Source organism: Mastomys coucha, unplaced genomic scaffold (genome assembly GCF_008632895.1).
Source record: "Mastomys coucha isolate ucsf_1 unplaced genomic scaffold, UCSF_Mcou_1 pScaffold17, whole genome shotgun sequence".
NCBI classification, from domain to species: domain Eukaryota; kingdom Metazoa; phylum Chordata; class Mammalia; order Rodentia; family Muridae; genus Mastomys; species Mastomys coucha.
The window spans coordinates 23,069,818-23,097,742 of record NW_022196899.1 but is presented as its reverse complement, the minus strand read 5'-3'; the positions used below and the strand labels follow the sequence as shown (position 1 = coordinate 23,097,742).

General features: G+C 37.5%; 1 protein-coding gene across 3 annotated transcripts; it reads left to right on the top strand.

Annotated features, from left to right (window-relative positions):
• The first annotated feature begins 85 nt into the window (after positions 1-85).
• Sec62 (SEC62 homolog, preprotein translocation factor) lies at positions 86-27,925 on the top strand. 3 transcript variants are annotated; one of them, XM_031376520.1, is made up of 9 exons: positions 86-297; positions 6,465-6,581; positions 7,018-7,126; positions 7,999-8,104; positions 16,275-16,479; positions 16,943-17,035; positions 19,698-19,758; positions 21,644-21,763; positions 26,340-27,925. In XM_031376520.1, the coding sequence occupies exons 3-9, from the start codon at positions 7,096-7,098 to the stop codon at positions 26,804-26,806; spliced, it is 1,083 nt and encodes a 360-aa protein (XP_031232380.1). In that variant the 5' UTR covers positions 86-297; positions 6,465-6,581; positions 7,018-7,095; the 3' UTR covers positions 26,807-27,925. The 3 variants fall into 3 exon arrangements, with proteins under 3 accessions (XP_031232380.1, XP_031232379.1, XP_031232381.1); XM_031376519.1 differs by lacking the exon at positions 6,465-6,581; XM_031376521.1 differs by lacking the exons at positions 86-297; positions 6,465-6,581 and adding an exon at positions 547-1,090.

Below are 27,925 nucleotides of genomic sequence, written 5' to 3'. Positions count from 1 at the left end.
ACGCGCCGGCCAGGTGACTCGGACGTTCCGTCAGGTTAGAGAGCCGCAGCCTCTCCCCAAGCCTCCATCGTCCGCCACCGCACAGACCGCGCGGAGCCCACGGAGGAAGCCGGCCGCCCCCGGCCCCGAGACCGCGCCGGGTTACATAACGGACCGCGAACCGCCGCCGTCGCCGCCGCCGCCGCCGCGCTCTCGCGAGATTTCATCCGCCCCCCTCCCCGGCTCGCTCCACGTCAGAAGGAACCGGGCGGAGCGGCCAACATGGCGGAACGCAGGCGACACAAGAAACGGATCCAGGTAGCTCGCTGGAGCCCTGGGGCCGGGGGGAACTCGGGAGTGCTGGGACGAGGAACGACAGGGGGAGACGTCCCGAGCGGCCGGGAGGCCGTCTCCGCGGGGTCGCGGCGCCGTGACGGCCTGGAGGCGGGACGGTGTTGGCGGCCGCTCGGCCGAGGGGGTCTGCGGAGCGGCCGGGTTAGGAGGCGCGGCGCGGCGCGGCGCTCGAATCCCGCGTCCAGCCCCACGTTCCTGCGGCGGAGGGCCCGGGCCTGCGCGGGGAGGGAGCCAGCTTCCTCCGGAGCGCCGGCGCCAGGCGCCGGCCTCTTCCCCGCCCTCCCCCGAGTCTCCTCGGACGCTCCCGACTTGAAGGCCGCGGTAACTGGGCAGGAAGGAGGGCTGACCCGAGGCTCCGCCGTCGGTTCTTTGTGCTTTCCAGACGGCCGGTCAGCTGGCCCGGGCCCGGCCTGAGGGCTCCTGCCAGATGTTAACGCGGCGTCCGCCCTCCGTTCCCCTCCAGTCGGCTTGAACCTTGCCGGCTTTCTTCCAGGCGACACGATGTAAACAAACCCTGCCGGGTCGGTGCTGCAATGGGCTGGCCGGTGGCACCCACAGAGGTTTGCACAGGCCAGCTTGTCAAGCCTCTTGCCCTACATAATCTGCCTCCCTCGTCCCGCACAAATGTCCCCCGAGCATCTTCTGCCCCGCGGTTTTCTCCCCGTTTGTGTGTCCTTTGTTCGATGCGCCTTAAACGTGGATGTGAGTGCCTTCAAGAGCTCACGCAGAAACCCAAGGCATGAGTTGATGGCGTCCAGTAAGTTGTTAATGTATCAGTCACAAGTTGGTACACTCATTCTTGTCTTTCTGTTCCCCGCTTAGGATGACTTTTTTTCTGTTTTCGGTATATATCCATTTTTAAAAGGCTTCTCAACTTACTTGCCTACAGGTCAATAAGTTACAGTTGAAAAGTCTTTAAATACGGTGGGAAAGATAGCGGTGTTCAGTAAGTGTGGAAATTGGCAGGTGTGACACGATAATTTTGAACAGGTTACAGAAGAGAATTAGAGACAGATTCCAAGTTCACGTAGGTTTTTAAACCAGAGTGTCAAGGCAGTAGAAATTTATAATTATGCTGTTCCCAGACTTTTGAAATTTAGTATTATGGCTTAATATGGATAGTTATTTTATTGCAATTTGTATTGAAGTTGTTAAATTTGTGCCTTCTGTAGTCCTTATGTTTACCCTTAGCCAGAAAAATTTGTACTTTTTTGCTGTTTAATACACATTATTTTACAATTTTATCTGTTTTTCAGTATTGTCATAAAGATAATATAGTGTACTTTTTAAATCGCTGCTCATATTTCAGCCATGATCTTACGTTAAACAGAAAAGTAGGTGCCGATGCTTTATGGCACTCTGTAGTACATAGCTCCAAGTTCGTTATCTTATGCCTGTTCATTCTCTAGCTCCACCAATTAATTAGCTTGTTTTTTTTTGTTGTTGTTGTTGTTGTTTGCTTGGTGCTTTGTTTTGTTTTTTCCTCAACTTCTGCATTTGTAAGAAGGATCATTTACCTTTGAAAAAGAAAAGGTTTTAGGGTTGTAGAGTTGGTATAAAAAGACTAAGTTAATGACTTACTAAAAGTTATTAAATTGCCCTCCACCAGAATAAAGAAATTAGGTTAGTTATATTGGGTTTTGTTAAGTACTCCTTAACAAGCTTACAAATAATCAACAACCATCTATCCAGTAGACTAACCATTAGGCTGTAAGTATATAAAGTATAGTTATTTACTATGTTTATTTGAGATGCTGGTTATTAAAAGTCAGCTTGGTAGTATGAAATTAAAAAATTTCCCCATCTAAATAAGTTTTTATATGGGAGTATAGAATGTTTGTGGAAGATCTTACCTTTATATAGCCCAACTTTTGTTTGTTTGTTTGTTTGTTTTGTGTACATGTGTGGTGATGTGTACTTGGGTGCAGATGGTAGTTGAGGCCAGAATGGAATGTCAGCTCTACTGGAGCTGGAGTTGCAGGGCGCTAGCATCCAAGCTGAGGTCTTCTGAGTAAGCAGTGCATACTCTCAACCACTGAGTCACTTCTTCAGCTTCTGCCAACTATGCTAGGGAATTCCTCAGTTCTTATTTTACTGTCAAGAATCAAAAACTCTGATATTGGCATCACTTGAGATAAAAAGATCAAATGTAATGACAAAGTTCAGAGTTTGTTAAAGGAAAAAAAAAATCTATTCAAAGACTTTAAAGCAAAAGCATTTATACTATCTGGTGAGTTTCCTGTTACTTGATGTTCTGTTCAAAGTCAGATTTGGTTGAATTACAGTGACTTTTGGGGAGTGGAGGGATGTTTGGTTCAAACAGTTAAGAGTTCTGTTTTGTTTTTGGAGCTAATACCTTGGCTTTTTCCAGGACAGAATAATTTTAGAATCTGGTGTCCTAACAGAGTTGGAAGCAAGGGGACCATTATCACATTTCTTTCTTGGACTCAGAACAGGGCACTGAAACTTTGAAGTGAGCTTACATTTTTTTCATTGACTTTGTGTTGTAAAATTTTTATAGCAGATTTTCTAGCAAGAATTATTGTAGCTGAAACTAATGAAATACTTTTTTTAAAGTCTTGTTTAAGAATAGGAAATAGGATGACTTTGTATATTAACAAGCCACTAGAAGCATTGATTTAGAATTCTGATATCATGGAGTTTAAAATGAAAAAAAAAATCTGATAGAACTTCCTTGGAATCCTCAGTTCTAAGTTCAGGCTCAGGAAGTAGTGCAGTGTGGCTCAGGGGGCAGAGGCACTTGCCTGATGGCTTAAGTTTGATCCCACAAGGTAGCAGGAGAAAACTGACCCCTAGAATTGCTCTGACCTCCTTTACACGAGCACCTACACACACAGGCGCGCACGCGCGCGCGCACACACACACACACACAACATTGTGTGTTCAGTCCATTAGAAACAGTAGTAAGCTTGGAGTTTACTGATCTCATCCTCAATTTAATGACTAACTGATGTCCAGTGAGGTTATGTGACTTGAACTAGATTGCCTTTTAAGTTAGTAAAATTAGATTTAGACTAGTCATCTGATTCCCAGTGGAATACTCTTTCCATCTCATCAGTGACTAAAAAAAAAATAAATTTTGTATTTCTTTAATCCCAAATTTTACACATGTATATGTATATATATATGTATACATAATATATTTAGTTTTGTGTATGTCTGTGTATCTTTGTGAAGATATGTGCACCTTAGTGCAGGTGTCCACTGAGGACAGAAAAGGGCATCCATCATATCTTCTGGAGTTGGCAGTGGTGGTCACAGGTATCAGTGGGCCACCAGTGTAGGTGCTGGGCAGTATATTCTTAACCACTGAGCTATTGCTCTACCAAATTCCAAATATAAATTTTCATTTAAAAAGATTTAGTTTAGCTTACTCCTTCTCAAAGAATCATTCCATGTAGTGTTCTACTATTTAGAATCTAGTTCAGTTTGAAATCTTCAAATGACTTTTGTATCTTAGAACTTGTATAACCTTCATCAGTTATTTTTGTTGTACCCATCTGCCTCCCTGGAAGTAAAATCCTGACATGTCATGGGCTTATATGCCTCATTTCAGGGAAGAGAAGAAAAATATTTGGGACTATTCAGCCAGACTACAGGTCTGACTTCTCGGGACCTTCTGAAAGAAAGAGAAAGAACCCAGAAATCCAGTCCTAAGCTGAAAGTTCATCTTCCCACCTCCCACCCCACCCCAACATACCAGGCTTAATAGAGAATTTAGCAGTTACATAGCACACAAACCTGTTGCCATAGGAAGTATGACTGAAGCAAATTGGAAGTGATACTACAATTGTTAGCTTATAGAGCTGTGTGACTTTAAGCACATAATTTAAGTTCCCTCTAGTTTTCACAATATCTTCTATTAACCTACAGTTAACACTTTCATAAACACTTGTGCTATACTTTTTTTACTTGTGCAAAAAACTAAGACCTGTTTTCTTTTGTTCACTCCACTATTGATAGACCAATAACTCTATTTCTAGTTAGTTTCTATTTGAAAGTCTGTCAGAATAAAGCAAACCCATGGTTTGCTCTAGGTATTTTTTCTTTTTCTCAAGTAGACTACAAATGGTAACTTCTATTTCATTTTCTAAAGTATATTAATTAAAGTCTTTATCAATATTCTACTAGACTTCCTGCTCAAAGAATTTGAGGTTGTGATTAACAATAGGTTAGTATCTAGATGCAAAGAAAAGGCAATCTATCCCAGGCTAGCTCTTTGCATCCTCGTTCAAAGACAGTTGTGACAGTTTATGGTTAAAAAGTTCATTAATTTGAATTGATGAGCTTGTTTTTGTATGTTTTATAAGCATTTATTAATACCCTCAAAAGGCTTTCAGAAGTTAGCAGAGTATTCTGTTCACAGTAAAAGGGAACAAATGGGGAGGTAGTATACTGTGGTCTAGTATGTGAACAAGGTAAGACTATTTTATGCCATTTAGGCTGCAGGAGACAGCAGTCTCACAGGGTCTGCTGGGTAACCAACTTCTGCCACTGCTGATCAGACTCCTTCATGGAGATTTTCTGGTACTGAGACCCCAGCAGGTGCTCCAAGTGTTAAACTTTAGAGCTGACTGTAGTAACCAGTCTCTTACACTACTCTTACTAGTAGACAACTGAAGTCTATGTCCACTTGAAAAAAATTACTCAGACAACATTGTTTGAGTCTTCCTGTCCATTGTTGTTTAATAGTGTCTTTACCAAGGAAAATACAGAGTTGGGGGGAAGTTGACTAATTTGTTAGAGTGAAAATATTTAAATTTTTGCAGATACTTAATGGTATCTGATTTACTATTACATAATCAACTTTTCTGAGTTTTTATATCTTGATATTTATATCTTGATTTTACGTGTAATGCCTTGATCGGCATTTAGGAAGTGTACACTTACCTGTGATTTGTAAATTGTTTATTTAAAGGATTAAAGGATTGTGTAAGTATTGACAAAGCATGCCTAAAATGATGATTCTTCTTTATATTCCTTACCCATTCCTTCCTTTTACATTTCATGTTACTGAAAAGTATCCTTTTTAAAAATAATATTTTGAACATACTTACCTCAAGTCCTTCCGGATCTATCCCTAACTCTCTACCCACCCACCTTTGTGTTTCCTTTTTATTGGTTAAAACAGAAATCTGAAATCTTGTATCTGCTCACTGCATTTACTCTTCACCATTAATCCTATGTACTCTACGTTTGAAATGTTTCAAATATGTGCATCCCCTTCCTATTCTTAGGCCAATATCATATCACAGTGATCTTCTGTAATCTTCCAACTATCCGACTCTGCATGTTTTTCCCTATTTGTCTTGCCTACAATCATAAAAACAGTTACTTTCCTATTTCTGTTCTATTAAACATGTAGTCATTTTCTGTTTCTTGTGGAATAAGGAATTTCTCACTTTGCCTTTTAAGGACTCTCTTCTCTTTCTAATAATTTAACATCATAGTACATTATAACTGATCTGTTAGAGTTGAGCGTTCATTCTCAACCTCATTGTTTATGCTGTTCATTCAGTTTACTCAAAACTTGGCTTTCAAAATCAAGTTTTATGTAAAACATTTTTCTGTATACTTGATAATTTTGGTTCTACTTTGTGTACTTCTAAAATATTTTCATGTATCATTCCTTTTTGGAAAATAACTTGCTGTTTTTGGCATTTATGTAAGAGAGTACAGGTATCTTGTCTCCCTAATACATAATGCAGCATCCAAAGATTGTACCTTAAACACTCAGGAAATATATGTTTGACTGAATGGATAGTTTATATTTATTGAGACTTTATTTAATAAGGCCTCCTTCCCTCAATTTCAAATTAATTCAAACAAGTTATCAGGATAAACTTGAAAGTTGACAGCAGATGCATTGAATGAGGAAAAAATATTTAGAATATGTTGTTGCTATTATAAAAGTGAATTGGTTGAACTTTTTATTTTTATTTCCACAAATAATTATACCTTATGGTAGCAGAATTTGACATAAAAACTTTGGGGACAAATATAGAAGGAAAGACACAGAAAATGATAGAGCAATTTTTCCAGAACTGCTCTTTGTTATTGCACTACCATTAATAAAAATATCCTTTTCTGCATTTCCCTGTTTGCCACAGTCCTACTGGGGAAGGAGCCTAGACAGCATCTGTGATCCCAGGGAAGAAAGATGGGACTAAGTGCCTGCCGCTCCTGAGCATCTCAGTTCTTACGCTTACTGCCTTGAGGCTGCTACTGTAGGATAAGTGGAGACTGTTTACAATTATGCATTAATCAGGACACATGTTTGACTGCGGTTATAACATTTATTTATGATACCTACTTTAACATTTAGGCGTCATTGTTGACTTTTAAATTTTTAATGTCTTAAATTATTGCTTTGTGAGTAGTAAAGGAAGCCATACAAAATTGAAGAAAAACTATACAAATACTGGAAAAGCAGCTTAATGTTCTGTAATTGAGGCCAACATATGGGACAGCCTTTGGCCCTGTTGGTTTGTTTAGAAGACAGAACTAAGAGTGTCTATTTTGTCTTTTGTATCCATTATCAGATCTGCTCCAAGGAAGGTCTGAAAGCAAGTCCTGTCTAACACTTGAAAAGATTTATAGAACAGATGTGCAAATTATTCTTTAGTAATATAACCACACTAAATTAATAATCCTATGTTACAGGAAGTTGGAGAACCATCTAAAGAAGAGAAGGCTGTAGCTAAATATCTTCGATTCAACTGTCCAACAAAATCCACCAACATGATGGGTCATCGGGTTGATTATTTTATTGGTAGGATTATATCTGCAGTCTTATTACTGTACAAATTCTATGAAGTTTCCTAGATTTAGATACATAAAAGTGATAAAGAGCTTACATGTGTGATTATTGAAGCTGGGTGATGGGCATATGGCAGTTGATTATCCTAGTCTTTCTTTCATGGTTGAAAAGTCAAACGATGAAGTGCTTTATAATTGGTTTTGTTGGAAATTTTAAAAATAAGACTTATTTTCAATGTTTGTTATAAAATACCCCCTTTTGCTCAGATAGTATGATTGCATGGAACTAATTAGGAACATTGTTTATATATTATCTATTCAACCTCATGATTAGCTGATATCATCTATAATATAGCCCAATAGTTTATAAATGACAGTTGTATTTTTGTCTTAACAATTAAACTTGAATTTCTATCTACAGAAGAGATTTCTTTTTGTGTTACTAATGAATTTGATACTCACTAAAACTTGATAAAAATAGACATGCTAATCTCTAAATCTAATGTATTTCTTTGCTAGTAATGTAGTAGGTTGTTCAGAGTGCTTCATTAGTGGTTATAATAACATGAGAATTTTCATTACCATTGAGGGAAAAAGGAAGTGTTTGGGGTTATGTTTTGTTGTGCTTATTTTGTGATTGATGGTTAACAAGTGTTTTTGAGAGGGTTTTTGCTACAAACACTTCCCTATTAATTTATCTTGCTTTAATAATATTATTTACTTGCTGTGCAGATGCTTATGTATTCACGGGTTGACATGATTAACATAGTCATTAGACTTGATACTCTTTTATTTTCTGTTGTCAGAATGTTGACATTTATAATATGATTTCATAAGGCATAAGTTCATGTGTACTAAATTTTAAATAACAAATTTCTTCTATAGCTTCAAAAGCAGTGGAGTGCCTCTTGGATTCAAAGTGGGCCAAGGCCAAGAAAGGAGAGGAAGCCTTATTTACGACCAGGGAGTCTGTGGTTGACTACTGCAACAGGTAGTGTTTCTTGGTGAAGGATAACAATTAGTAAAATCAGTTTTGTCCATAGTGTTGAAACCTTTTAACTAAATGTAATGAGCTTTATATGTAATTTGGATTTTATCAGTGGAAATATATTTGTTCTTAGACTTACTATATTTTTAATTGTGTATAATTTGTAGTTATGTTCTTTTACTTGTGTATACTTGCCAGAGTTACTGAATGAAAGAATCAAGATTTAAAAAGTATAAACATGTCTACATTGAACGAATTCTGTGTAGAAAATAGTCAGGATTTTTTTTTTCCAGATCTTTTATAGGATGACAGTTAACTCTGTTATCCTTTGTTTTTTAGTGGCTTTGCCCTGGACTATAAGTCTAACTTACATGCTGTTTTCAGTGATTACTAATAAAGTATTCTTTTTAAAATGAAAATAGGTCCACTGTCTTTGTAGTCTGGAAGATTTCAAGATAAAATACATGCACTTTGGTAACATGCATTTTTTACTTAGGTATTTTTTTCTTTGTAAAGAAACTTTTGGTCATCAATTTATAACTAAATCACCAAACCAAATTACTTCCTCTTTCTGTGTCTCTCTGTTTAATACATAAAGAACATACTTATTAATCTGTATCAGCTAGATTTTGCTTTGATGGTACTGAAGTTAAAATGTGAGTAGTTAAGATTTTAAAGTAGATGTTTGTTTGGGAGGCACATATAGCATTTAATGTGCTTAATAACACTTTAAGTATCTGCCATTTACCAGGTTTAGTGGCACATGCTTATAACCCCCTGTTGGAAAGATGGAGGCAGAGAGATCAAGAATTCAGTGTTGTTCTTGCTACAAGTGAGTAGGAGCCCGACCTGGACTGCTTGAGATACTGTCTTAGAAAAGAAAACGAGCATTATTCCTCTGAGAACTCTCTTTAGAAACTGTCAAAGTTAATAATTATCGAATGCTTAGAAGTCTTAGTTGCTGAGTGACTAGAGATGACTGATAAACATTTCATAAACAAGTTGTATTTTGGGAGTGGGGCTAAACTAACAATGATACAGGTCCTATTTACTGTCGCGTACAGTAATTTGTCTGATGAGAATTTTAAAATGTAAACTTCCCTCTCTGCTTCAAGATGTGTGTAGGCTATAAAAAGTAAAGGGGTACTACAGATGCAGGCACTGGGACATGCTAAAGTTTAAAACCTTGTCCGAGGCCATACAGCGAGTAAGGGCTAAAGCTCTAAATGCAGCCGTCTCTTCCATACTACCCCTCACCCAATTGTCTACTCCAGCAAGTTCATGCTGCATTTATTGGAGCAAAAGTTAATCTGCATCACCTGCCAGCATTACTGTTAGGGATATTTAATCTCTGAGCCCAAACCTCTCAGGAGAGCAACCAATACTAGTTTACATATTGTGGTCTTTTAGGAGCCTTAATACCTTGTTATATGAAAAGTTTTTAAAGATACTGAGGCTAAAGGGCACTTGCTGCTCTTTCGTAGGAAACCAGTTTGTTTCCCAGCAGCCACCTGACAAATTATAACCCGTTACTCCAATTCCAAAGGATTCGGTGCCTTTTTCTGACCTCTGAGGACACATGTGCACCCACACAATGCATTTACATGCCTCACTCATCATACATATAAATCTTAAAAAAATAAAGATATGGAACTTAGAGGATGGCCTAGACACAAGCTCACTTTGAATTTTAAGGTCTTTCTACTCAAGTCGTTTGTGTTCTTTCTTCATTAAAATTAAGGACTAGACCTAAGAAGGTATTTGCCCCTTCTGATGTAGTCATAAAATCCTCTTTGTGACCAGTCCTTGTGGATAAGACTTTGTCTAGTTCCATTTTCTAAAGCAGCTAAGTGGACATGGTAGAGTCTGAGGGGAAATGGCCAAAGCAAAAAAAAAAAAAAAAAAAAAAAATGTATGCTAGTAATTTAGATGTGGTTTGTTTGTTTTTAAGACTTAGTTATTTTTATGTATTTGCATGTTTGCCTGTGTATGTTTATACACCATGTAGCTATGTAGACTAGAGGAGATTATCAGATTCTTCTGGAACTAGAATTACAGGTAGTTGTAAGCTACCATGTGGGTGCTGATAATCAAACCCTAGTCTTCTGTAAGAGTAGCAAATACACTCTTAGCTGCTGAGTCATCCATCTCTCAGGTCCCTAAGGCGGCGTATTTGTTAGTCTATACTTTGTGTGGCCCATTTAATACAGAAGTCTTTAACCTAATTCCAGTGAGACCTTGTATCACCAAGTCACACTCTAATAAGGAGGTAATATTCTCTTCACTTCCATTTACTTGCCACATTCCTTCTCTAATTGGTCTTTCTGTGTTGCTAACTCCACTTTCTGATTCTCTTTTCCTCAGGTCCCCTACCCCACGTTAGCCTTTGCATCTGCAGTTAGTATTTTCTACTCCAGCTAGTTTTGACTATTTAAGAATTCTTGCATATTTACTAGTTCTTAAAGTCACTTGCAAGCTTAATCAGAAAGCAGTGGGACTATTTATACTTTATCATAACTTTGTAACACTTAGCATGACGTTTATACTTTTTAAAACTTGTCATTGCTATATTTGTGAAAATCCCGAAGATGTCTGACATTGAGTAAGTTTTAAGTCTGAAAAAATTAAGACGCCAAAAGGAATACACAAATAATTTTTAAAACATTTTAATACCATGCTCGATGTCATAATAACATTGGTTACTATGACTTGGTCACTGCTTCTGTTAAATATGTGGTATGGGATAAACCACTTAAGTACACAGCATGCTGCTGTGTTCACAGAGCTACTGATATGGCCATATTTCAGTATGCTCTATGCTTTTTCTTAGAAATATATGACCTTTCTTCTCTTGCTTTTTGGGTAATCAATTATTTGTGTTTCAAAATTTGATTAAAACATTTCCTCCATAAAGCCATTACTGAAGGATTCTCCAACTAATATTACTACCTGTAATTTTTTTAACAAATGAGAAATAGTGTACTCTAATGAGACTATGACTCTGACCAAGTCATACTAACCACTGTTATTATGAGGGCTAGCACTGTAATGGGAACTTGATTCATGCTGAATAGAAGAAGGTCAGTGATCCTATTTACTGTAGAACAGAATGATGTAATGATTTGTGAACACAGAACTATTTAAATTGAAGATCTTGTTATAGCAGAATTAGCTAACACTGAATATGTGTATGTCAAGCACTAACAATTTATGTTTCTCATTTAATCCTAAAAATTGCATATGATAGGTGCTCCATTTTAGAGATAAAAAATAATCAACTTACCCCAATATCACCTACCTAGATAAGTGGCAAGGGCAGTATTTGAGTGTTTGTACCTAAAGTTAAGTTGTGTAAAACACTCATTTGATTGGACGTTAACTACATACTTTTTCCTCATCTATTCTGATTACAGTTTTTCCTCTCCTACTCCTTCAGTTCTTCCCTACTTTCCCTCTCATCCAGATCCACCCCTTCTGTCCTTTACTAGAAAACAGGCATTTAAGGAGTGATAATAAAATGAAATAAATAAAAAAGAAACAAATTGGAATAGGACAAAACAGCTGAACAAGAGAGCAAACCAGAGAGAAAGCACAAGAAGCACATTCCCACACCTCGCTAACCCCATCACTCCATAACTCCTCACTAACCACCCCATCACTCCATAACTCCTCACTAACCCCATCACTCCATAACTGTCCATTTCCCTTTCCTGACTCCTCATCCAACCTCTGCAGTTCCTAAACTGTAGTTGGGTCATCATTGACTTCATAGCCAATACCCACTTCTAAGTGTTTTTCTGGATCCGGGATACCTCAGGATAATTGTTTTCTTATTTCCATTTTCTTGTGATTTTCATGATTTCAACAGTTGAGTAAATATTCCATTGTGTAAACATACTATATTTTTTTTACCCATTCATTTGTTATAAGATATCTAGAGTGTTTAGATTTTCTGGATATTATGTGGAGCAGCAATGAACATGGTTGACCAAGTGTCTCTTTAGTAGGATGAACCATCCTTTAGGTATATGCGTAAGAGTAGTATAGCTGGATCCTGAGGTAGATCAATTACCATCTTGAAGGACTGTCACATTGATTTCCATAGTTGCTGAACAAGTTTGCACTCCCACCAGCAATGGACGAGTGTTGCCCTTATCTGACATCCTTACCAGCATGAGCCATTTTTTTGTTTTATTTATCTTGGCTATTATGTTTAGTGTAAGATGAAATCTCAAAGTACTTTTGATTTGCATTTCCCTGATGACTAAGGATGTTGAACATTTCTTTGTTTCTCACCCATTTGGGTTTCTTGTTTTGAGAATTCTGTTTAGATCTGTACCCCATTTTTGTTGTTGTTGTTTTCTTAATGTCTAGATTTTTTAAGTTCTTTATATATTAGATAAAGAACTTAATAATAAATTAATTAATAAAAATGTTTTCCTATTCTGTAGGCTGCCACTTAATCCGATTGATGGTGTCCTCTTGCCTTACAAAGTGAGAAGCTTTTCAGTTTGCTGAGGTCCTTTTTTTAAAAAAATAATTTTATGTACATTAGTGTTTTTCTGCATGTTTGTGTGTGTGAGGGTGTCAGATATTAGAGTTACTGACAGTTTTGAGCTGCTGTGTGGGTGCTGGGAATTGAACCCAGGCTCTCTGTAAGACCAGTCTGCTGTCAACCTCTGAGTCATCTCTTCAGCCCTGAGGTCTCATTTATTAATTGGTTTTGGTGCCTGTGCTAATGGTGTTCTGTTCAGAAAGTCATCATTGCCAGTGAGTTGAAGGCTAGTCATCACTTACTCTTCTATCAGATTTAGTGTATTTAGCCTTATGTGGAGGTCTGGGATCCATTTGGAGTTGAGTTTTATGCAGGGTAGTAAGTATAGATTGATTTGGATTTGTCTACTTGCAGTCATCCTGTTTGACCAGAACCATTTGTTGGAGATGCTGTCTTTTTGCAGGGTGCATTTCTGACTTTATCAGAAATCAGGTATCTATAGGTATGTGGATTTTTCTGGGTCTTCTGTTTGGTTCTATTGACTTTTGTGTCTGTTTCTGTGCCAGTATCATGCTGTTTTCATTACTATAGCTCTGTAGTACAATTTGAGGTTGGGGGTGGTGATACCACTGGTAGTAATTCTTTTATTCTTCAGTATTGTTTTTACGTATGTAAGTATGTACGTACGTGTGTGTGTATGTGAGTGAGTGATACATGTATGTGGTGTGTGTGTGATATATGTATTGTGTGCGTGTGGTTGTATGGTGTGTGTAGTATAGTGTAGTGTGTGTGTGTTTGATAGGTGTGTGTATGGTGTGCGTGCGTGCGTGCGTGCGTGCGTGTGTGTGTGTGTGTGTGTGTGTGTGTACATGTGTGTTTTCATATGAAACTAAAAATTGACCTTTTAAGATCTCTGAAGAATTGTGTTGGAACTTTGCTGGGAATTAAATTGAATTTGTAGATTGCTTTTGGTAGGATGGTCATCTTTATTATATTAATCCTACTGATCCATGAGCCCGGAAGATCTTTCTATCTTCTGATAGCTTCTTCAATTTCATTAATGTCTTAAAGTTTTTATCATGCAAATCTTTCATTTGCTTGTTTAGCGTTACCCCAAGATATTTTATATTATTTGAGGCTATTGTAAAAGATGTTTCCCTGATTTCTTTCTCAATCTGTTTGTCATTTATATAGGAGAGCTACTAATTTTGTGAATCCATATACTTTGTTGAAAAGTGTCAACTATAGGAGTTGCCTGGTGGAATTTTTTAGGGTCACTTATATACTACTGTTATATCACCTGCAAATAAGGATACTTTGACTTTACCCCTTGACCTCCTTCAGTTGTCTTACTGCTCTAGCTCGGATTTCAAATATTGTATTGAATTGCTGTGGAGAGGATGGACAACCTTGTCTTGTTCTTGATTGTAGTGGAATTGCTTTTCCTTCCTTCCCATTTAAGTTGATGTTGGCTTGGACTTGCTGTAAAGTTCTTCTTATGCTGCTCTTTCATAGTTTGCTTTGGTGACTGGGCAGCCATGCAGGAGGAGCAGCAGTCCTTCCAGGTCTGTGCAGTCTGTTGCTTCTTATTGAGGAAATATTTTTTTCTTAAATATTTATTTCTTAAATGATTGAGAGCCAGGCAGTGGTGGTGCATGCCTTTAATCCCAGCACTTGGGAGGCAAAGGCAGGCGGATTTCTGAGTTCGAGGCCAGCCTGGTCTACAAAGTTAAGTTCCAGGACAGCCAGGGCTATACAGAGAAACCCTGTCTGAGAGAGAGAGAGAGAGAGAGAGAGAGAGAGAGAGAGAGAGAGAGAGAGAGAGAGAGAGAGGAGAGATTGAGAACAGTTTTCCCCCCCAGAAAGAAAATTTAAGAAAACTGAATATACAAACTGATGATGTAGATGAAATTCTAAATTACTGTATGTCATAGTTAATCACATTGCTATTTGAGAAGTTTTAATATGTGTATATTTATAAAATAACTATAAAATTTGTTTTCCCATTAAAAATTTTATATTTTTGATTGAGTATTGAATGCTGATATAAACAAAATTAGAATATATCTTCTTTAATAATTTTCAAGACATTCTGAAGTAGAACATTCCTCTTCATATTCAAATAGTCCACTAGTCTATTACTATTAAATTTCCCTTTGTATTTACAAGTAGTAATCAATAAAGTCTCATTTCAAATTTTTGTTTATTTACATATTACCAAGCAGATATAAATAGTATTTATTAGGGGACAGCTGGAACAGATTTCAGAAGAATATCTACTTCTGAAAAAGAATAGGCCAAACGAGGAAATACTGACATTACTTGTATGGGATGCCTATGAGCTGGGTTTAATTAGCATCACATGGAAGCCCAGTCAAGCAAGAAACAATATAGGGGCCCAGAAGTCACAACTTACTGACCAGAATGAACTAGTCATCTGTACAGAGAGGAAAAACCTAGTAAGCAAGTGATAGTGAGCATGCTGATTGGGCACCAGGAAGGTATAAGTTAGAAGGGTGACTGGTCACCATTAGGGACAGAGATATTAGTGACATATATGTTCTGGATTGTGCCTTAGCAGATGTATAATACATCATCAAGGTAAGAAGAAAGAATAATATCAGGAACTCTGAAACTAGATCATGAAATTTGAAGACATGGCTTATAAATAACTGGTAAAAACCAAATAGTCTCTTGGATAGGATTATAAGGTTAAACAAAAACAAACAAAATAACCCATGAGATTGGCTTAATAAGGGATCAGCTAAGCTTCTGAACTCATTAGATAATAGAATGAGGTCTCTCTGTTAGTGGATCAAACATATAACACATGATGTAGTAAGTGCATAGGTAAGTGCTCTTGACAAAATAGCAAAGAGTGAAAGGGGATGACATGGATGTGTGTGTTTTAAGCAGGTTAGGTTGTAATTCAGAGAAAATGTCAAGGAAGTAAGAATGAAATGAAAACTCATGTCTTTTTGGAGAAAGAATATTCCCCGTGATGGCAACAGCCTTTACTATATTTAGGGAGAAGCTACTGACATAGGAATACAATGTCATGCCTAATCTGTTGCACCTTTTTTTTTTTTTTTAGATTTTTCTTGTTAGAATCCCTATCAATGTACAGAAATGTCATCTTAGTATATGTAATTATTCATCACCCACCTGATACTTACAGTAGTCGATTGAGTGATGCAGTACATGTAGAGAGAGCCTCCATAACACAGCTGAAAAGACTGAATAGGACGAACAAGCATGAACACATCTTTCTCTTGACATTTCCTAAATAAACTTCCTCTTTATTATTTTTACTCTTGAAATAGAGGTTTCACATTAAATGAGGATGAGTATTAATTATTATCAGTGTATCTAGAGAGGAATTATGTGGATAAGTCTCAAACCAGTAACATCTTTTAGTTAAAAGTTAAAAAGTTTTGACAACTTTATATAATCTGACTATTAAACCTTTTTTCCTTTGTGGAATTCCTTGTTTGGTATGTTTATTATACTTCAATGTATTTTTCATAGACTTACAGGTTATAATTTCTTTGATAAGTTGCCAGTTCACATCTTCCTTTGCTCACTTTATTTGGGTTTTGATATTTTTGCTTTTTAAATAAGTCTGTGTCTTTGTAATAGATGGGAATTATAATTCGAGAACTGTTGCTTTTCTCCAAGGCTTTTAAAGAAACAGTTTTTTCATCGGGCCCTAAAAGTCATGAAAATGAAATATGATAAAGACATAAAAAAAGAGAAAGATAAAGGAAAACCTGAAAGTGGGAAAGAAGATGATAAGAAGAGCAAGAAAGAAAGTGTTAAAGAAGAAAAAACAAAAAAGGAAAAAGAAAAAAAGAAAGATGGTGAAAAAGAAGATTCCAAAAAGGTAAGTTTTCCTAAAGCTAAAATTAAAAGTCACCATAGACGCTGGAGAGATGGCACAGCGGCTCTTCTCCTATAGGCACTGGAGAGATGGCACAGCGGCTGTTCTATGGCACTGGAAAGATGGCACAGCGGCTGTTCTCCCAGGACCACAGTCCATGTGGGAGCTCATGACTTGTTAACTCTAGTTCCCGGATGTCTGCTGGCCTTCTTAGAACACTGCATAGACATGATGCAGATGCAAATACAGGCCAAACCACCATACACATAAATGGAAACTAAGATTGCATGCACATGATCTTTATTGAACTGTGATCATAAGGTTTTAACAGCCATGTGAAATAACTGTCTTGATTATCTGTAAATACAGATCTTAAGGGCTTTGTTGAAAATGGTGAAACTTTTCACTTCATGAATATCACAGCTTTTGCTGTCTTAAGTGTTTGATTCTTTTCACCTGTTTATAGGAGGAAACTCCAGGAACTCCAAAAAAGAAGGAAACTAAGAAAAAATTCAAACTTGAGCCACATGATGATCAAGTTTTTCTGGATGGAAATGAGGTGAGATTAGAGAATAATAGATCTGAGTATAATTGAGCTTCAGTCTTTCATAGAAAATCTTAGAAATATATTTGATGCTTTTACTACAAAAAGAAACAATTTAGAAAAATTTAATCATACATTTAATCATATAAAAATGACTTTCAAAAAATCTACTTTTCTAATCTATATAAAAAGTTAGAATCAGATTTGACTTCATTTGAGTTATTAAAAAACATGAAATTATAGTAGTTTAGTAGAACATAGGTTCTTGTTTTCTTTCCTAATAGTGTGCTCTAGGGATGAACACAACAGGCATGAAGCCCCATGGCAGGCCCAAGCTGCTCCTATCTTTTTTTCTGTGTTAGAGTCTTGCCAAGGTGCCTCATGGTCCATGGTGACCTTAACTATATCCACAAAAGACAAGAAGCAAGTGCCTTCTGTCTTAGCAACCATGTTAAGGACACTTGGGTTCCCTAATTATGGTATCTCGAAGATGCAGTCTTTATATTCAGGATTTAATTTGCCCTGTTAAAATGCAGAGTTTCTATTATCAAGAGAAAAAAAAGAGCAGATTGTTCATGGGGCCTACCTGCTGATCTCTGGGACTTCTACAGAGTCTTATCAGACACATGTCTTGAGGGGCCTAGAATTTTCAACATTTCTAATGCTTTGCACAAGGAGATAGTTTTATTATATCTTTTCTAATGAGACTTGTGTGGTGAAGACTATTACAGTAGTCACTTAACTACCTCAAAAATAGTGGTCCTTGCTGCTAAACTGTTGGAATTCCAAGACCCACTTATACCAACTGTTGTAATATACAAAGTCGTGGCTCCTAGGGTGGGTATTTGAGATTCTGCAAGAGGAAGAGCTCAGATATCTTAAATGTTCAGGATGTCACTGAGTACTAGATACTTCACAGGTGTTATAGTGAAATGCAGTGCAGTTCTCTCCAAGGAAGCCTTCACGGGCCGTTAAAACCTGGGCACGTAAACATCTTCCTGTATTACATTGTGGTAAGCATTGATGGTGTGAAAACACCAAGGAGGTATGCTTAATTTAGTTAGGAAGGGTAAGGAGAGTCTGGAGGCCATGGGCATTTGACTGGAGCCTTCAGAACTGACTGGCAGATTGCCCATTGGACCAGGAAAGAGTCTACTAGGTCTGTCAGGGAAGGGAACAAGCTGAACAAAAGCTTGCAGTCTTGAAAAGGCCGGCTTGCTTGCTCTCTCTCTCTCTCTCTCTCTCTCACACACACACACACACACACACACACACACACACGCACACACACACGAAACACCATATCTCCAGACTATTGAAATTGGATCCACAAACCATAAGAAACTCAAGAAGAAGGAAGACCAAAGTGTGAATACTTCATTCCTTCTTAAAGGGGGAACAAAATACTCATGGAAGAAGTTATAGAGACTAACTATGGAGCAGAGACTGAAAGAAGGACAATTCAGAGACTGCTCCACCTGGGAATCCTTCCCATATTCAATCATCAAATCCAGACACTATTGTGGATGCCAGCAAGTGCTGGATGCCAGGAGTCTGATAAAGCTGCCTCCTGAGAGTCTCTGACAGTACTTGACTAATACAGAAGTAGAGGCTCTGACAGTACCCCACTAATACAGAAGTGGAGGCTCACAGCCATCCATTGGACTGAGCACAGGGTCCCCAATGAAGGAGCTAGAGAAAGGACCCAAGGAGATGAAGGGTTTGTAGCCTGTTAGAACGAACAACAATATGAACTACCTAGTACCCTCAGAGCTCCCAGCGGCTAAAACTCCAACCAAAGTGAACGCATGGTGGGACTCATGGCTCCAGCAGCATATGTATAGCAGAGGATGGGCAAGTCGGTCATCAATGGGAGGAGAGGCCCTTGACCCTATGAAGGTTCTATGCCCCAGTGTAGGGGAATGCCAGGGCCAGGAAGCAGGAGAGGGTAGGGTAGTGAGCAGGGGGAGAGGGGAGGGAACAAGGGTTTGTTTTTGTTTTTGTTTTATTTATTTTATTATTTTTGTCTTTTCTTGGAGAGGAACCTGGAAAAGGAGATATTGTATGACATGTAAATAAAGAAAACATCTAATAAAAAAAAAAGATACACATAGAAAAAAAGAAATTAGAAATTTTCCCTTTTATTAAACATAGGTTTTTAAACTGAATGTGGTAGTATACACCTTTAATCCTAGCACTTGGGAGATAGATCTCTGCCAGCCCCTGTCTATATAGTCAGTTCAAGGCTAGCCAGGACTGTTATACAAAGAAACTGTCTAAGAAAAAAAAGGGAAGGGGGGTGTTAGAGGGTTTTTTTTTAAAAGTAGTTACTAACAAAACTAATGTTTTTAAATCTGATTCCCAAGGAAAATATAAACAGTAAAACAGAGGTTTATTCAGAACCTGAAGTGTTAGAAAAATACAAATTAATCATAAAAAAAAAAAATAAAGGGTCTTGTTCAGAATAGACTAGGAAATGGAAAAGTACTGTAATTTAAAGAAGCTGAGAGCTAGAACTAGCGGTCTTTGAATACCTGAGTGTAGTCCTAATGGGAAAGGGACGCTCTTAGTGTGCTAAGAGGGGGAGGCTGTATCTGAGGGACTATAGGAGAGAAGTAAACCTTTCACTAAGGCAACCTTAGAACTTTTAAACATTGAGGTTTCTTGATTCTTCTAGGTTTTTGTGTGGATCTATGACCCAGTTCACATCAAAACATTTGTCATGGGATTAATTCTTGGTAAGTAGGAGACTATAAGTAGCTTTTTAGTATACTCTGAACTTTAGAGGACAAAAATGCAGGACCTCAAAAAATACTTTTAAATTTAATACAAAGTAAGAACTCTTTAAGAGGATATTTTAAATAAAGTTAGAAGATAAGTAATAAATTAAAATTATTTGCAACAGCTAAAACATTTTTAAGGTATTAACATGGTAGAACAACCTGATAGAAGATAAATGTAGCTCCCAGAAGAAACACATAGAACATTCATTCTGGTTAAGAATGAATCTTACAGAGTGAAGTAACAAAGATTAGGATTTCAGAAGTTTATGGTAAAAGTCCTGGGGTAGAGGGAACACTCCAGCAATGCTTTTTCTTACGTTTGCAGCAGGCAGTTTGGCAATACCTTTCAGATTATAGATGCAAGCATGTTGATTCTGTAAATCTTGGAGGATTTATCTTATATTCTTTTCATGTACACAGTTGAACAAAGTAATGTTCAAATTTTAAATGCCTGTATCTTTATCTTTTGGTCCACCAATTCCATTGAAAGGAATTCATTGTTAAGGTTTTTTCAGTGTTGTTAGTTTTTGTTTATTGTTAGTATCTGGGATGAAACCCAGGGTCTTATACATGCTAGGCAAGCACTTCACCACTGAGCTCCATCCTCAGCCTAGAACTCATTTTGTTACATAATCCCATCATATGTCCACGTGTGAGTATACTTGCAGGAGGATTGTCTCTTACCATGGAAAACTGAAAGTAGTTCACATTCCTCAGGAGAAGAGTGAATAATGGCAGTGTAAGAGAATAGCATGCAGCTTTTGAGATAGGAAAAGAGAAAACTGCCAAAGAGGGAGAGTTACATAAGTTCCCTTACTTAGAAAAAGATATTTGTAACTAATTTGTATTGTACATGAGCAGTCTCTGGGAATAGGATAAGCTTTATAGTGTTTACCACTGAACAATGGAACAAAAACTCGATGACTTCATCTTCACTTAGCCTTTGGCTCATTGTTTATATTGTTATCAAACTTGTGTATTTTTTTTTTTTTAATTTTGGGGGCAGAAATGGGTGGGAAAGAATAATTGAGCCAATAGCAAAACCATACTATCTAAAATATGATTGGTCAATAAGATATTTTAGGATCCCATGTAGAGAAACTTACAGTAAGAGTTGAAACTTAGTTAAACTCAAAAAGCTAATGCTGCGGATTGCTTACAGTGTGGCACTTTGTCATAAAAGCCTTCTGATGTCTTATTCCAGTAAGAACAGGTATTTATCAATATAAGGCAAATTAACTTTAGAAGGGTTAACTAGCATATGCATGGTAGAGCAAGAATCTGAATCCTTATAATAAAGACTTGATAACCAGTCTTCTCATTTAACAGTTTTCTAAGAGGCCCTACCATAATTGCAAAATAATCAAACAACCAAGCAAACAAAAAAGCCCTAGAGATGCTTATATATAGTTTCCTTAGCCACTCTGACCTTTTTTTAAAAAAAGAGGCTTTGTGAATCTGATTCCCCTGGAGTGGGAGGTGGGGTGTTCTTTGGTTTTGTTTTGATTTAAGCTTTCCTGTTCCTCATATTAAAAAAATAGTAGCTTCAAAATGACAATACTTGGTCACTTAAGGAATGGTTTTAATTTCTAGACAGTATTTTTTATAGCTAAATGTAATTTAGATTTTAAAAATGCTGACCTAATTTAAGAACAGTACAAAATGTTATGTTAAATAACATGAAATTGCTGATAATTCATTATCCTTATATAAATGTTACTTTTTTGTCTCCAGTATTTATCAGTCCCCATTTTCAAGCATGTGTTCACTGTTGATTGTAATGAAGCCATTAAAGTATTTTTTCTAAAAGTTGCTCTGTAACTGTCACTTCTTACTTTAGTGATTGCAGTGATAGCAGCCACCCTCTTCCCTCTGTGGCCAGCAGAAATGAGAGTAGGTGTGTATTACCTCAGTGTGGGCGCAGGCTGTTTTGTAGCCAGCATTCTTCTCCTTGCTATTGGTAAGTGTTATTAGTAAAACTGATCTTGGTCCAAGGTAGGTATTAGCACGTACGCTTTTACCTGGGGCTCCAGTGTAGCTAAACAGCAGAACTAACCATCTACGTCAGGAAGTGTGTGACCTCCTCAGACAAACCTCAGAGCTCACACATGATTGCACTGGCTCTCTCTCTTCAAACTCTCTTGTTTTATTAATACTATATTTGATTAATAAACAATTCTTGACAGTATAAAGTATAATTTATACACATATATACATATTTGCATTATGGAATGATTAAATCAAGGTAAAATATCCTGTTGCCTTGTTTAGCTATCTTTTTTTTATGGTGAGCCATTAAATACTAATACTCTTAGTTATTTTGATATATAGTATATTACTATGTTTTAATCTCCATGTAGATGTGTTTTAAAATTAGCTATAATGAACATTTATTTTTGTAGTAGTGAATCATTATTAGGTATCTGAAGTAAAATAAATGTAACTTGTTCTGTTCATGTAGTCAGTTAAGTGGTTCTAAACAATTTGTTTACCATTTTAGGGACAAATACAACTTTTCACTTGGGTACCAAAATGAAATAACTAAAAAAAATAGGAAAACAAAGTGAATGTTCTTAACATTCAGAATTATTGAGATGTTTCATACCTTTGTTCAAGACAGGGTCTCACTCCATAGCCCCAGCTGGCCTAGTATTCACTATATAGACCAGGCTGGCCTCAAACTTAGAGATCCACCTACCTTTGCCTTTCCAAATGTTAGAATTAAATTCATGTGCCACCACTCCCAACCAAGAGCAGTACTCTTTATAAAAAAAAAATTAGTCACCCACAGTATTGATCTAGGTTCTGTTGTTAGGAGACAGAACTTGGCCAACATTAACTAACCTGGGTGCATATTATTCTCTGATGGGTAATTAATTTTTATTTGTATATAGTAATATTTATTTGTATAGCCCTAAACAGTTTCTTTATTCTCACCTTCCCCCTGGTCATCAAAGAATCCTGAGTTGGTGCCACCACTCATATGAATCCAAGAGTTCATCCACTATTTTTTACTCTACCATAGTAACAGACCTCCCAATTCAAATGAGCCCTTTTCACCTAACTTGGATTTCTTTTTCCTTCCTCTAGCTTAGTCACCTTAAGAAAAATGTTTTGCTGCAGACAGCACAGCACAATTGTAGGCCAAAAAATAATAGCCAGTCCTATTAAACAGGTAACTAGCACCAGTGTGAGCCTGGATCAGGGACAAAAGCCATAAATGTTGAACTTACAGTAGATGCTGTCAGACTAGTGAAGCTTTCAGCAAAGTATTAGCTCTACTGAACAGAATTATTCTAGTTGCTATATTTTTAATTAAACCGGTAGCATTATGATTTATTTATGTTAGATTGTTTGGACCTTTGAAATATTGTTTCTCCAGTTTTGAAAATAATTTTTCCATGTTTCTATGCACATAAGTATTATGGATTAGATAATCTAGCAAATTAAAGTAAGAAACAAATACAACATGTAACTATACACATGCATATACATATACACACACACTTTTTTGGGGGGGGCGGGTTTTGAGACAGGGTTTCTCTGTGTAGCCCTGGCTGTCCTGGAACTCACTCTGTAGACCAGGCTGGCCTCAAACTCAGAAATCCACCTGCCTCTACCTCCCAAGTGCTGGGATTAAAGGTGTGCACCACCACCACCGGGCTCACACACACTATTTTAAGGCAAGGTCTCTGTAACTCAGTTATCATCAGTATTGCAATATAGCAAAGGGTGACATTGAATTTCTGACCCCCTGTTTCTGTGTCCCAAGTGCTAGCATTACAGGCATGCATCTCCATGCCTGGTTTTTTGTAGTGGTGGAAGTTAAACCCAGGCCTCCTCCTACTTGCTAGTGAAGCCCTCCACCAACAGCTGCATTCCACCCTTCACGTTTTTCTTTCAAATAGTTTCTGTCTATAGCCCACTTACATATTCTGTGGTATAGAATGTTCAAAAATCTTTTTAGTGTTTTTCAGTATGCATGGTTAATATCACCACTAAGATGTGGCATTTTTCGAAAATGTGGAGCTTTTACTATAAGAGTGGTAGGGATAGTTCATGTAGTTTTTCGGTGGTTCATCCCTTTATCTATTGCCACATAGAGAAAAACTGTGGCGAGTTAAAATTCTGTTATGCCCAGCTTACATGTGGTAAGAAACTCAGTTTACTTAACATCTTTCTTCTTTTTTATTTTGTATATAAGTACACTGTAGCTGTACAGATGGTTGTGAGCCTTCATGTGGTTGTTGGGAATTGAATTTTTAGGACCTCTGCTCGCTCTGGTTAACCCTGCTCTCTTCCTGTCAACTGCGCTCACTCTGGCCCAAAGTTTTTTTTTGTTGTTGTTGTTTTTTGAGACAGGGTTTCTCTGTGTAGCCCTGGCTGTCCTGGAACTCACTCTGTAGACCAGGCTGGCCTCGAACTCAGAAATCCACCTGCCTCTACCTCCCAAGTGCTGGGATTAAAGGCGTGCGCCACCACTGCCCGGCTGACCCAAAGATTTATTTATTATTATACATAAATACACTGTAGCTGTCTTCAGACACACCAGAAGAGGGTGTCAGAATCTCATTACAGGTGAGCCACCATGTGGTTGCTGGGATTTGAACTCAGGACATTCTGAAGAGCAGTCAGTGCTCTTACCCGCTGAACCATCTCACCAGCCCACTTACTATCTTTCTAAAATGCTTTTTTTCTTAGATCTGATAAAACATATCACTTGTCTTCAACTTTGTAAATGAACTACAACATTGTAATTACATTTGGAGGAAAAATTTTGTTGCTTTATCAGTGGAATTTACTTGTAAATTGTTGCTTCAAATATTTACCTTTTTTGTGTCACAAATGATTCTTATCTGTTGTATTGTGTGGTATATTTTTAATTCTCATGAAAATAAATACTACTTTATAAATAAGATTACTTAAAGTACTGCTTTATAAATCAAGGCTTATATAAAAGCCATGTCCTTTGATTTATCCGAAGCACAATAATGAGAAATCCATGGACCCACAATATTTATTTATTTATTTTAGTTTTTCAAGACAGGGTTTCTCAGTATAGCCCTGGCTGTCCTGGAACTCACTCTGTAGATCAGGCTGGCCTGGAACTCAGAAATCCACCTGCCTCTCCCTCCCAAGTGCTGGGACTAAAGGTGTGTGCCACTACCGCCTGGTGGATCCACCACTATTTTATAAGCTTTCTTTGAAATAGTTATACATAAATTTAAAGAAAACAGAACAAAACAAGACCAGTTATCCTATAACATTTGTATAGTCATTGTGGCCTTTAAAAAAATAAATCCAGGTGTTGGGGCACTCACCTTTAGTAAGAGTAATCTCAGTCATGCGTGATTACAGACACTTATGATCCCAGCTATTTGGAAAGCTGAGACAGAAGGATGGAGAGTTTAAGGCCAGCTTGCATTGCACAGCAAGCCACAGACTTACAGTTTACCCTGTCTCAAGGTTTAAAAGGTTGAGGATATAGTTTTATGTGCCTAGCTGACAAGCCACCCTTGATTACAGCCCGCGCACCAACAAAACCACAAGTTACCTCATAAACTATGTGTTTGAGCAGTCTTGGCTGTGTTAGCATTATGTGGTTTCCCGGGGTTTCTTGATTTTTTATTCCTCTTAGTGTTGTGAGATAGAGTTTTGACTTTGCCTCCAGTGCCAGGATTACAGCACCATTGTAATTCACCACTGTACCTAGCTTATAGTTAAGGGACAGAAAAGTTTTCCTAATATTGAGGGAGTTGGTACTTAAATAAGCATAATTTACCTAATTAATAAAACAAGAGTTTGATGATAGAGGTTTTTTAATGCCTGGATTCTTTATTCAATGCTGAGTGAGCTATCTTAGACAAGGTAAGGGCCCACTGAGTTTTTCCCATTTCTTTTAAAATCAGAAGTAATAATATATATGTTTCAGTATATACACTTTCTCAGCATTATATTTCCATTTATACTATATCGTATGTTGAATGTAGTGTTTTTTAAAATCAGGACAAGACATAATGACTGGGAAGTGAGGTTGTATGGACATAATGACTGGGAAGTGAGGCTGTATGGACATAATGACTGGGAAGTGAGGCTGTATGGACATAATGACTGGGAAGTAAGGCTGTACGGCATTCTGCTTTTCCACTGGCTGCTTTCTTCCAGTATCATTCGTAGTCCTTATTCACATTGTCTTCTTCTCTTACGCTGTTCTCTTACGCTTCAACTTCCACCTGACTGCTGTCCTTACTGAAGTACAACTTCACAAAATGCACAAATCCTCAGTGTATGTCCATGACTTAAAAAAAAAAATTTTTTTTTTGAGAGTGGCATCATAACATTTATGTTTCTAAGTTTAGAGCAGCTCTTAAAATATTGTCAGTTGCTAAGCTAGTCTGATCTTAAGTATTTGTCTTTATGGTGCATAAAATATGCAAATAAAGCTACATATTGTCTCAGTTCTTACAAACAAATTTTCCCTGTAGTAGCATCAAGGCTTAATTTCATTTATTCAAGAGAAACTTTGCTCCCCACAGCTCGCTGCATCCTGTTCCTCATCATCTGGCTGATAACTGGAGGAAGGCACCACTTTTGGTTCCTGCCAAACCTGACTGCTGACGTGGGCTTCATTGACTCCTTCAGGCCCCTGTACACACACGAGTACAAAGGACCAAAAGCAGACTTAAAGAAGGATGAGAAATCTGAAACCAAAAAGCAGCAGAAGTCCGACAGTGAGGAAAAGTCAGACAGTGAGAAAAAGGAGGACGAGGAAGGGAAAGGAGCGCCAGGAGACCATGGACCAGAAGGCTCGGGCGGAGAGCGGCACTCCGACACAGACAGTGACAGGCGGGAAGATGACCGCTCCCAACACAGTAGTGGGAATGGGAACGATTTTGAAATGATCACGAAAGAGGAACTGGAACAGCAGACAGATGGGGATTGTGATGAGGAAGATGACGACAAAGATGGAGAGATGCCTAAATCTGCACATGAAAAATCATAATCTGACTAGTTTGGGGACTAAATAAGTACAACAGGTTGGGTTTTCTGTGTTGGCCAATCATCATGATGTACAGATGGCATTTGTAGCATTCTTTAAATCCATTTTATGAAATGTATTTGACATTCAGTTACAGTCAGCCTTTTGTTTTGTAGAACATTGGTACTATTATTGATACAGTCTAAAGCCATTAATAAGTTTTATCCATCTGATAATTTTACAGTAAGTAGGATAGTCATCAGAGGTACATTGTCCACAATGACACTTAGATTAAGGGCATTTTTGATAGCTGTATGGCTTTTTACTGTTAGACTAATGGAAATTGCTAAAGAAACTGCAGCATTTCAGATTATGCATAAATACATAGCCATTTTGCAGTTTCTTTAGGATGAAATGCTTAAACTCATTGTTCTTGCTAGTTACGCTGTTTGCGGGGTTTTTTGTTTTTTTGTGTTTTTTTTTTTTTTCATAAAATTATACCAGAAAATTCCTTTTTTAAGGTTTTTGAGTTAGCAGGGATCAAGAGCATCTTGTGGAAACAAACCAGCAAGTAACAGTGTAGCAACCCTTTTAATTCAGCTACAGAGTCTCCTTTTCCAGCCTAGGAAATCCAACTGACTTGTACGTTCAATCCAGAGGAAGGTGGTCCTCTCCAGCAGACGTGAGGACGCTGACTGGATGGCGAGGCCCTTCCTTCCTCCCTTCTCCTTGTCATAACATAAATGTATTCTGTACATAATTTACAAATAAAACATTTTATTTTAATTGTTACTTATTATTTAGACATTTCTCAACACTTAAATTTGTAAAACAAAAACCATATTAAAGTATGTTTTTAGGGAGTTTCAGTAACCCACAGAACATCTGATCTTTCTACAGCAGCTTCAGTTGTGTGCCAACATTCCATGTATTTTAATATGAGTAAAAATTATCCTTATTAAGTAAGAACAGACTTAAAGTAGTAGCTGTTTGTACGCCTTAATGTTCATTTTGATTTATTTTAAATCTTTACATTTAGAAATGGGGACTATGTTATCAGACAAGGAGGCACTGCTATGAAAGACAATTTGCTGTTCTAAAATACCAATTAAAAATAAAGGATATAAAAGAAAACATAGCAAA

Bases quoted from the DNA above. Each gene is read 5' to 3' on its own strand.
- Sec62 (XM_031376519.1), top strand. From the start codon at position 262: ATGGCGGAACGCAGGCGACACAAGAAACGGATCCAG. The intron at 7,127-7,998 runs GTAGGATTATAT...TTTCTTCTATAG, and splicing joins TCGGGTTGATTATTTTATTG to CTTCAAAAGCAGTGGAGTGC. The intron at 8,105-16,274 runs GTAGTGTTTCTT...CTTTTCTCCAAG, and splicing joins GTGGTTGACTACTGCAACAG to GCTTTTAAAGAAACAGTTTT.